Here is an 11,579-nt window from a genome sequence, read left to right as displayed (position 1 = left end):
TGTAGCCTATTAAAATACAGTAATGAACTGGCTGGGTCACTGACCATACATACATATGGTTAGAAAAGTGCCTGAGCCTGATTAATATCCCAGACGCTGTCCAAGTTCTGTTCAAGTTCCTGCTTGTTTTCCTTGCTTGAAAAATGAAGATAATTGTTTTTACTGGTCTTAAAAGGTACTGTAAGGATAAACTAAATCCTATAGAAGACTCTATATTTCTCTCTAGTCTCATTAGAGGAAAAAAATATTTATTGGCATCATTCACACTGTCTGGCAAAATATACTGAAATATGAAAAAGGGTGGAATCCTCAGATGAACTGACTAGTTGTGGTGCTATTCTAATGCTATTAAATGACATCACTTTGTCATCATTGGCTCTGTAGTCAGTGAACCCTCTGATATCGAAATATCTGTATTATCACAGTCTTAACTGTGCATTATATGTGCTACATATGGGAAATTTTCTATGCAAAACTTTTTTTTGCATCATTTCAAAATCTAGAGTTACTGTTTCATTGCTTCAACAAGAGCTGAATTGCAGTCTTCATATTTTTTTTCCTGAGGAGTTGTGTAACAAACAGAAAAGTCCTATTCATGCTTTTTTTTTTTTTTTTTTTTTGATTCCTTTTCACTCAGTGCTGAAATACTGATGGATATTTCCTCCTTATTGTTTTAGGAAGTGTTTGTAGCTCTTACCTTACTCAGAATTATAAGCTTCCTGTGTTAGACACAATGTTTGTAAGAAAGAAACATCGTGGAAAAGATCTGGGGCTAATGATGCTGGAAGACTTTGTGGATTCCTTTACTGAAAATAGACTTGGCTTACGATACCCGCTGTCGTCCTTCATATACACAGGCAAGCTCTTTGATTTATTCTTCTAGTAGTCTTTGTTTTCCCTTTATGTCCAAATGAGTGGTGGTGTTCAAGTTCTGAGTGAGTGCTCCATGTTCATGGCTGGGTCGTCACAGATACCACAGATGGTTGAGACTGGGAGGGACCTCTGCAGTTAATCTGGTTTAACCCTCATGTTCAAGCAGGATCAGCTGGAGCAGGTTGTGGTGGACCATATCCAGCTAGGTTTTGAGTATATCCAAGGATGGAGACTCTACAACCTCTCTGGGAAACCTGTTCCAGCACTGAACCACCCTCACATTAAGGGCTTTTAAAAGGTGCTTGTATTCAGTGAAGATTAAAAACCCTCACTTGGGTAAAATGATGAAATATTTTGTTAAAAATGTGTGACATTTGATTATTGGCTCCCTGTTGACTTTCTCAGGATGTCTAGTCAAGTGAACAATCTTGGCTATGTTTTAACTTAAGTGTAAGGAGGCAAACTTTTAGTGTACAAGGAGATCACTGCTCTATCATTAACAGCCCAAGGGAGAGATGGTATCTAGGAAGTGACAAACTTTCTGGAAATCATGTTGCTTGGAATTGTTTATGTTCAGCTGCGTTTGCCCAATTTCTCAAGGCTTTTTTTGTCTTGTCCAGCTCTTGGTGCATCTGCCAGGGTTCCCTCTATTCATGTTCCTGTATTCATTACGCCTCTTTGCTAAGTGACTGGAAACTTTCTGCTCTTAAAATACTACACTCTGCAGTTGGATCTGAGTAGACCTTGTTTGTTAGGCTTAAGCTGGCCGACTGTCTTGAGCACAATTTAATGACTAATGAATTTCTCTGGCCAAGGAGTGATATATCAGGATCTTGTCTGCCGAGGTTATGCCTCAGGAGAGAATCAATTGAAAAGTGGCCATTTTCCTAGCACCCACTATGAAATAGTGTCATAACTAGCTTTTCCATGTGTATGTTTGCTACATGCAGTGGGAGCAAAAAGGGGAAGGGATAGCAGAGAAGAAAGTATTCCGAAAGTGTATGATAATAAATGGCATTCAATGGCAATGTGTTTGCGTTCCCAAAGAGTGCTTTTTACAAGGGCCTATAAATGTAACAGTGGAAAGTGCTTAAACCTGAAGGGAAGGATTTACTGAGAAAGATGGCAAAGAGATAGCAGGCTGGACCACTTGTTCAGTGGCTCTATTTTTGGTGGCTTATGTGTATGATGGAAGCTTTCAATTTAATTTATATCAGATAAACTTCTAAGTTTACAGCTGAGTATATAATGTAAAAATCAGGACTTTTTTCTCTTAAATTATTACTTTTTTTCAGTTTGTAAGCGCTACCTTGAGAAGTACCCTGGGGATCATGATCTTTTATGGGAAGTGCAGGAACCAGGACACTGGTACCAGCTGACTTCTGTTGCCACCATATTGCAAAGGAGAAGGCTCAAAATTACAGGTGTGTATTTTAGGTATTACAGGTATGTATGATTGATTTTGTTACTTTATGGCCCTGTAAAAGTTTTGTAGGTTGTTTTTCCTACAGGAACTCCCTTGAACATTTCTCACAGAAAGTAATAGAGAAATTTTACTTGTCCTGAGGTCTTGTGAGATCATGTTCAGAAAGACTAATTGTTAAACAAAGATATTGTAATCTTTCTTTTTTCCTTCTGCCCCTTTTAATTACTTTTAGCAGAAGAGGCTTCACAGAAAGAAAGTATGAGCTTCCAGAGCGGGGAGGATTTTCTGCAATCAGCAGTAGGATCTGAAACAAATGAACAGAAGACAAAGCCCAAAACACAGCTAAGTGTAGGTACACAGAATGTTTTCAATCTCTTAAAAGCTCTCAAACTTTTCTTCTGTACTTCTTTTATATTATTATATATATTATATCTATCTATTATATCTACTATAATAGATTTTATATCTATATTATATATTTTATATCTATTCTATTTATTATATATCTACATCTATTATATTTCTTCTACTTTTTCTATAATCGTTATGCATCTTGTTCTATTCTTTCATCTTTAATTACCTGTTCTTTATGTTCAGTAAATATTTTTAGCTTTTAAAAAAGTTTTAAAAAGTTTACTGAAGTTCAGAAATGAATGATTCTAGCGGATTGATGTGTTTGATAAAACAGTATGTTATGCTTGTTTGATATCCATGTATGTACTGACTTGGACTTCACACTGATGACTAACCTGGGGCTAAAAATATATTTTGTTAGGGTTTTCCCCATCATTATTCTCCTGAAGGAAAGGAGTCTGTGTCACAACTGCCAGAGTCTAGTAACTTGAGCTGCTGGCAGGCTGCTTAGAGGAGGAGAATATTTAACTATCTCAAGAGATTAAACTCTCCAGAAAGGCTGTTGAACAGTAGGAACGGAGAGAGTAAAGACAGGTGTTTATAGAAATGCTCACTCGCACCACAGCTGAATATGGTGGGAAGTGTTTAGTTTGTATTCAGGGTTATATGTTATCCACATAGAAGGATTACAGCTTTCTTTATAGGTAGTTAAAATCTTCATCTAATTTCAGCTGCTGGGTATGTAGTTGAGAATATTTTTTGTTTGTTTGAGGCATCTGTTCCTCCATTCCACTTGTGTACCAACACTACACAGAATGTTCTTGGGAGTAGTTTATACCTCCAAAGATAGGGAGGGTGGATTTCTGTGTTTCAGAGCATCTGTAATGTTAAGATGTGACTATGTTCTCATAAAAGTCAGTGGCTTATTGAATCATGAAAATGGGAAATAGTATTTGAATTGGTGTTTTCATCCCTTTAGATATCAAATTTAAATGTAAAGCCTAAATCAAATGTCTGTTTTTGTAGTTGAGAAAATTAACATTTCCCAAAACAAAACCGATGGCAAAATAGCGATGCTTTCAATATGTAAATGATGAGAATGCAGCAACTTAGTTGCTGGTATAAAACTGGTATAAAAGTCTTTGATTCATAAGACTGTTTTGAGCATTATCACTGACCTGCAGATTCAGATAGATTGTGCTAATGATCATTTCTGCAAAAACATTTCATAAAAATGCATATTTGGTTGCATCATGTGGATGTGCTTGGAATAGCAGAGGAAAGTTAATAGTTCTTAGGGTTTTTTGTGGTTGTGAGTTGAGAATTCAAGCCCTGTCTTTTGCCATGATCAAGAAGATGATAGTAGACACTGGGTTCCCAAGCTGCTTGAGTTCCTCCTCGCCTGTTAGGATTGCTGGCTGCTCTTTTCTGGCACCTGCACTGTCTGTACAGAGTTCTGCAAAGTTTAAAAGCTGGTGAACCGTTAAACAAAACAGAACTGCCATCCCCGACAACTGGAACTGCATTTCTCTGTTGAATTTAGTGGTTCCATCTTTCACTAAGTTCTCTTTTTTGACTGTTTTTTAATATTTTTTTTTCTTTAAAGATGATCTGTGGGTTGCTGTATTTTATTGCATGTTATAAAAAATATACAAAGTATACAAATGTAAAAATAAAACTGTTCTGCTAAATTTTATCTACTCTGGTGTACATTCTGGGGTTTCTACAAAAAGAAGAGCTGGAAAAAAAGATTTCTAGCAGTTAATTTTATGGACACCTACTATATACTGGTTACAAAAAACTTGCTAGTGTTGTTTGTAATGTCCAGTTATGCAGAAGTCTGATCTTGTGTGTGGGGATCAGAAGTAATATGCAGTAAAAAAAATGCTTCTAGTCAAGACCAGGTGATCAAAAACTTAAGCTGTTGAGACGTAAGACATAAAAATTCATAATAATTTTATATATATACACTTTATAACGTTTATAGAATATAAATGTATTTTAAATTAAGAATGGCTGTATACAGTTTTCTGTAGTATAGTGACTATGGAATAATGTTTAAGAAAGGTGCAGTAAGAGAAGGGAAGATGAACATCTTTAGAATAACATTGGTCTTGCTTTTCCTTTAGGCTGAATCTCAAAAAGGCAAAGAATCACTAGAGGTCCATGCAAACACATCTGAAGGTAAAACTAACACTGACTGTTAATATTGTGATTGTGATGAATTACTAGGTTAGCAGACTCTTCGTAACTTAGTTTATTCATCTGCAGAGCAGGTGAAAGCTCTAAGAGCTACGATCCAATTTATAAGATTAATTGTAATAAGCCTTGATAACAAGGCTATGTACGTGTGTTCAGAAAATAAGTACCATAATGAAATGCTGCTTCACTTTTCTCTTGCACTCATTTGTTTTAATGAAATGATTAGGGGAAAAATTCTGTGTGCAGTTTTCTGCAAACTGCTTTTCTTCACTTGTATTTGTGTATATGTTTTCCTCCTCCTAAGAGCCTACTGTAACATCCGTTTCCATTCGGACACGAAGCAGTCATTTAAAACGCCCCAGGATAGGAAAAAATAGCCAGGAATCTGAGCCTGAAATTTCTAAAGGAGGTGAAGAAAATACTCCTCATGTGTCAGAAAACAGGTAAAGGAGCGCACATTATGCTGATAACATTATCTTGTTGTTTAGGCAGTCACAAACTGCTGGGGTCTACACCAGTGTGGCACTTGGCATTTCCAGTCCCTTTTTCCTACTCTTGCTTGCTTGAAAATAAAGCCTGGTGTGAGAAAGGAATTTGAAATGGCACCTGAAGAATGGTTGGGCCAAAACGTCCAGTGTTTCTGAAAGCTCAACAGATGTTGGAAAGAACAGTAAAAAGAGAGAGGACTGAGGGTGTGTTTGATAGGAGTAGGTTCTGTTGGAAACCAGTCTGCATTAAGGTAAAAACATCTGTATTTACACAGCATGATTCCTTATAATAACATAGCTGGACATTTCTCCACCATGCTATGTGCAATCTTTGGAGAGAAGTCCCTTTCTGACATCTTCTTATGGTACAGCTGAATAAAATCTGACTATTTAGTTTGGAGGATGGTTACTGCTTGTCACTTAATAACAAAATAGTTGCAGGAAATCATCCTTCTTTAAAGAAAAATGCTTTTGATAAATTCTGATTTAGAGCCATCCGACCAAGACTTATATACTAGAAAAAAATAGGCTTATATTCATGCTCTTACTAAATAATAAAAAAGAAAGTCTGTGTGTGTGTGTGTGTGTGTGTGTTAAAATAGTTCTTACAAGACAAGAAATCCATCCAGAAAGCAAAGCTATGGTTATTTTAGTAAAAGCTCCTTCCTCCTCATGCCTGTGTGTGTGAGCATAATGTACAGTCACAGACACATTTTATTTCTTTCTTCTAATCCCTTCTACTCTCTTGTCTCTGAAAATCTGCCTTTTTGAGAAAGGAAAAAAATCTATCTTTCTGAAAAGGATCTGATTATTTCCTGGGAAATCCTTCAAAGTTTTGTTTCATTGGGTTTCATTAAAAAAAAAAAAAAGCCCCAAACCAGAATTTCCCCTGAGGCTGGGTATTCTGTTGCAGCGCTGTTGTAGCGGACACTGCTTGCCTGCTTGCAGCACCTGGAATGCAGCTTGTGCAAACCTGCAGGCCTCCTGTAGCTCAGCCCTCAGAAATCTGTTTTGTGATTTGCTCTCCATAGAGAAATTTGACCCACTTTCACGAAACTGATTTGGTTTCAACTGGCTGCCACGCTGAGTGGTTTCCCAGGTTTCTTCATGTAGCTACAGCCTAGTTTTTACTTGCTACTTGCTCTGTGGGACTGCAGAGGGGCAGCGCCCTCCTAGAGGCTTCAGGACAGGCCACATGGCAGGGCCTCACTTTGCCACAGGTTCAGAAATCCTCTGACTTGTGACTAATAATACGTGGCTACTTGAGTGTGAGAGAGGACTGGCCTCTGTCACTGAAAGTGTGTATTTTGGGCATTGCAAGGTGTACTCAAACAAGAGGCTGCTGCTCCTGTGCATGAGGAGTGTAATGTGGTTCTGAGCTACAGTAAATTCTCAGGGCAGTTTGCTCTCCCTTCTGAGCACCTTTGAAAGCAGGGCAGGGTCTTCCCTCAGGGGTTTGTCCTTTGGCTAGAGCTGCTCTCCTAGCAAAGCCTCCCTCTTGGACAGCCCTTAGGCACGAGTCCCTCTAATACTGCAGTTGTGGAACTGTAAAGCAGCCTTGTGCAGATCCATAACCTTCTCATTTTGATTTGCATATACTACTCCAGTGTACTACTCCAGCGCACCTCAGATTTATCATTTCAGAAATATTGGAATGTTTGAGATGGTGTCACAACGTGTCAGGTGCTGCAAAGCTTCATCTTTAGGTGTTTGCTAGCTTAATCTTTAACCGGCTGTATCTTCAGCCAGAATGTGTTAATCAACTCGGGTTATTACCCAGTCATGGTGTTTGTAAGTCGTGCATGTTCAATGGTTGTATAAACATAATTGCTTATGAAGCTGCATAATTTTTAACTGTTCCTACAGTGGGTGAGGTGAAGTTTCTTCTTCTCTCACCCGTTTGCAGCTTTTAAATACTTGGTGGATTACTGTTTTTTTAATTTTCAAATAACAGATTTAGAGAACTTTACACACACTGGATGTGGGATAGATGTCTGTACTTTATGTGCAGTACTGTACTGCTGTACTGCAGCAATTTTGTCTGTTAATATCTCTCACCTCCTTAAGAAATAGCCATTCTTTGATGCATTTATATTTCTGAATTTGTATTTCCCACAGTGTGAAATATAACAACTTTAGAGTTGGTCATGGGAGAATGATTTCCTTGCTGACCACCAAAGTTATGTATTTATTAGAAAAAGATAAAGTAACTATCTTAATATCTGCTGCAGACTGGAACCACTTGCCCACTCAGCTAAAAACTCAGAAGATTTAGCAGAAGAATCAGAGGAAAATGCTGACAAGAACGATGATGATATGATTGTTGACAATGAGAATCAGCCTGCATCGGAAACAGAGTTACCTGCATCACCCCCTGAGAAACAGACTGAAAAGGAGGTGAGCTGGGTGTCAATGGGCAAGACTCAAGCCAAGGGATATGGAAGTGACATTGATGGCAGATGGCAAGTTTTCAATACGAAACTACAGTTTCTGTTAAATATAGTTCTAGCTGCCTTGATCCATGTCTTTATTGACTCTTAGACTGTCATACCAGTGCTTTAAGAATTCCACATTAAAAGCTAAAGCTGTGCAGGATTAGTGTCAGGGGAACTTGCTTTTTTGCTTACTTTTTTTTTTAGAGTTCGTAGGATCTTGAAGTGAAGTGAATTTCTAGCCTGTCTAAGGAGTATTTCTAGCTTTTGTAGTTGATTTGTCCCACTCAGATGTTGTGGAGAATTGGAATAGGGTCAAGAACTGATCCAATATATCTAAGAAAAAAAAAAAAAGGCTTGAAGGAGCTAATAACTGATACACTTCAGTGACTGCTTTTTTTTTTTTTTTTCCCTTCACTGCCTTACATGCTTACGACGCTTTTATATTTAAATTCAACCACTTTTTCACAAGACTTCTTACTAGATAAATTCAAATCTGGGAGTGCCCACTGTGTCCAGCAATATCTACAGAATTTTATGTTCCTACTGATCTGTGGGAGAGTGGAGCTTACACTGTTCAGTTCTTTAACCTACAATTTGAAGGAATGTCTGCAACTTGCATACTTGTGAGATGTATAACAAGTACTTAACTCTTTTGCTAGCAACAGTATAAGTCACAATGAAACTGTGACTTTCACTTAAGTGAAGCAAATTGAGATCATAAATGTACCCACTGATGTCTGGCAACAGTGACTGGGCACACCCTTGACTTAAAAATGTGATTTTCAGGAAACTCGACCAGAATCTTTTAATGGTGAGGTAGCAGAAGAAAGTGGTAAGACCTCACTTATGGCTGAAGAGGAGACTGTAAGTGAAGTTTTAAGTGGTGATTCAAAATTGCACTCTGAAAATCGAGGAGAAGAACCCTTAACCCTGTTTGTGCCATTAGTCCTTGAACCTCCAGCAAAACCTTCAGAAGACACAGTATCAGATAAGGTGAGAGGAGGCAGCAACACTTTTAAGTCCTTCTTTTCTGTATACTTCACTGAATGCTTCACTTTCTTCGTTACATAATGGATAGAAAGCAGCTTTCCCTGTCATCGCTTTATGAATTCCTTGGAAGAAAAAAATATCAGGACAGATTAAATCAATTAATAAACAGACTCTATTAATATGCAGAAGCAGGGAATGCATGCACCTGGTCCCTAAGAGAAAGATACTCCCGTTTGCCTTGCCAGTAATGAAACCAGTTATTTCTCTCTACAATAGTCAGATATGTGTGAAAAGTCACAACTTTGGTTTGTGTGGTAGTTTTCTGTGATAAAGTGTGCAAGCAATTAATTGTTGGTACTACCAATTGAGACTACCCCTCTAGAATACAGATTTTATTGGTTTGGGTTTATGGTGTAAAAGCAGATTGTTATGGGACGTTATGCTAGCAAAGTGATGCTAATTATTTCTGTTTTTTTTTTTTTTTTTAAAAAAAAAAAAGGGGGGGGGCATTAATTTCAAAATGTTAATGTTGTACCTGAGCCCAAATTACAAATTTGGAAGTAGAAGGCAATCTCTAAATATCCAATGCAGTCTGCAAAGGTATTTTATGCCAAGAGGAGGACTGGTTTGTTAACCATGCATGTAGTACTGAGAGCTGCTGAATGCCAACGTGTTCTCTGAGGTCCCTACGTAAGAGTTTTCAATGTCCAGTATCTTGTATCTTAAATTTAATTGTCCTTTTGATGTCTTGTCTCTTCTCTTCTCTTCCCCTCCTCTCCCACTCCCCCTCCCCCCCAAAAAAAAGGTTTTAAATGCAAATAATTCAGAGGTGCTGGCTGAAGAAACTCCACCTTTAGAGAAGGATGGCAGTGAAGAAGAGCAGCAAGAAGCTGAAAAGAAGAAATCATTGAAGGAAGAAAATGCAGTTGCTTTGGCTCCAAGGGATGAACCCTCAGACAATGGCCTGCCAAACTCAGTGGTGACCGAAGCAGCAGAAGAATCTGCTTCTGAAAACATGTCGCCCAAAACAACTTCCTCCGTGGAAGAGCAAAATGAGGAGGCAGGGCACAATTCGCAGGAGGCCCCCATTGCCGTGGGTCAGAGTTCTTTGATAGTAGTTGAAGTTGAGGGTGTTTCTTTTCAGCAGCCTTCTGGACAGGAGGGCCAGAAGAACCAGGCAGAAGAGCAGCCAGAAGAGTCTGCAGAGCAGATGGAACAGCACACGCAGACCACAGCAGAGAGGGCTGCCGACAGCAGCTCTGAGGAAGCAGAGATTGAGGTACCCATTGTAGATCGGAGAACCTTGAGGAGAAAGGCCAAAGGGTACAAAGGTCCACCCAAGAAAAAAGGAAAACCAGCCTAAAAATGAAATATTAATTCATCTGTTTGTAAGAAAGTTATTATTTTGTTTAAAACAGTAGGGTATAACCAAACCGTATGGGACACACATGTTTAAAATATTGGGTTGGACTTCCTTTTGGGATTTATCACCTTTCCTCAAGTTTTCTTGAATTTTTAACCTCTATACTTTGAGCTTCATCAGAGCATGAAAGTAAATGGCCAGTCTCCTCCTTTTATAAAGGATTCATGCTGAATAATACAGAAGTTGTGCTAGCAAAGAACAGTTTGCATAGTTCAGGTGGCACCCTGGGAAGAAAAATGGTCAATAGGCCAAGAACGGTCTCTTAAGGTCGCTTAAATTCCCATAGACATCACTCTGGAATTTTTATAATCTTGTGTTCTGTACTGTGTAGAGAAGCAGAACTAGGAACATCCTTCCTCTTTTCTTGTTTCCTTTGCATAGGCTTTCTCAGATGAGATTAAAGAATGAAAGATTAAGTAATTCTAGGTTTCAAAATATACAGTCAGGTACAACTCAGTAGATCAACATAAGCAGCATCTGTATTTTGCTAAAATCAGACTGGAGATTTTCCCCCTCTGTTTCCCAGCTACTATTTGCTAATCATTTAAAACAGCTGAGTCAGCAGAGGTGGTGTCAACACAGTGTCTGCCATAGTACACTCGGATAATCAAGTTCTTTAAGGAAAGATTTAGAGAAGTCTACACAGTAGAGTATTTGTAGATTCCAAAGCAAGTGTTTTGCTGTGTGTAAGTTTTCCAGAATGTATGGAGTGCAGATTTCAGTACACAGAGTTGTTAGATGCCTTCCTAACTATTTGCTTGTGTTGTATGGACACTTGATGACTGACTTGTTATGGTTCAGGAAAAGGATTTTGCGGTTTTTGATCTAGCACTGATCTGAATGGAAGTGGTGGTTTGTGTTTTCAAAATGCTTAGCTGGTGCTTTGGGTAATTAAAATGCGTTTGCCAGATGTGTGACTCCCGTGTGCTCTGGCATTGCAGGTGGATGTGACATTCATTAGTGTGGATATTAGTGGGGATTTAAGCAAGTGCTTTTTTTGCCAGACTCCTATGCCTTTAGGAGTTAGCAGGAGATTGCAGCAAATACTTCTGACTCCCACTTTCTTTTTCTAATTTGGATGTAATTCCTGGGATGGTAACTTCGCAGCCTATTGCTTTCTTAAAAGCAGCAATGAAGCTTTGCAATATGCAAACAGGCAGAAATCGAATCAGGCTATTCAAGCATGTTTCACTTCAGAGGTACTCTCCGCAGGCATATATTTAACTTAAACTGACACATATGCTGTAAGCTATTTCCTGATTTGCTATATGCTACTTTCAATAAATGAAGCTCCTCTCAGAATGGGTTAAAAACTCAGGAACAAGAAAGAAGAGTGGTTCTAGGAATAAGGAAGAGCAGTGCTTCTAAGGACAGGAATTCACAGAACT

The 11,579-nt window shown here is 38.4% G+C and overlaps 1 protein-coding gene across 1 annotated transcript; it reads left to right on the top strand.

The window, feature by feature from the left end:
* The first annotated feature begins 605 nt into the window (after window positions 1-605).
* Window positions 606-10,209, top strand: FAM169A (family with sequence similarity 169 member A). The gene is made up of 6 exons (XM_088535619.1): window positions 606-857; window positions 2,169-2,297; window positions 5,160-5,298; window positions 7,575-7,740; window positions 8,565-8,771; window positions 9,574-10,209. Exons 1-6 carry the CDS (start codon window positions 734-736, stop codon window positions 10,129-10,131), a joined length of 1,323 nt encoding a protein of 440 aa, XP_088391745.1. The 5' UTR covers window positions 606-733; the 3' UTR covers window positions 10,132-10,209.
* The last annotated feature ends 1,370 nt before the right edge of the window (window positions 10,210-11,579 follow it).

The sequence above is a fragment of the Tinamus guttatus genome, unplaced genomic scaffold (genome assembly GCF_059628265.1).
Source record: "Tinamus guttatus ecotype Peru unplaced genomic scaffold, ASM5962826v1 Tinamus_guttatus_pri_ptg000637l, whole genome shotgun sequence".
Lineage (NCBI taxonomy): Eukaryota > Metazoa > Chordata > Aves > Tinamiformes > Tinamidae > Tinamus > Tinamus guttatus.
The sequence above is the reverse complement of the archived record's forward strand: the minus strand, read 5'-3'. Positions and strand labels throughout refer to the sequence as shown.

Coding starts and splice junctions, on each gene's coding strand:
- FAM169A (XM_088535619.1), top strand. CDS start 734: ATGTTTGTAAGAAAGAAACATCGTGGAAAAGATCTGGGGCTAATGATG. Junction 2,298..5,159: donor GAGAAGGCTCAAAATTACAG/GTGTGTATTTTA, acceptor CCTCCTCCTAAG/AGCCTACTGTAACATCCGTT. Junction 5,299..7,574: donor CCTCATGTGTCAGAAAACAG/GTAAAGGAGCGC, acceptor TATCTGCTGCAG/ACTGGAACCACTTGCCCACT.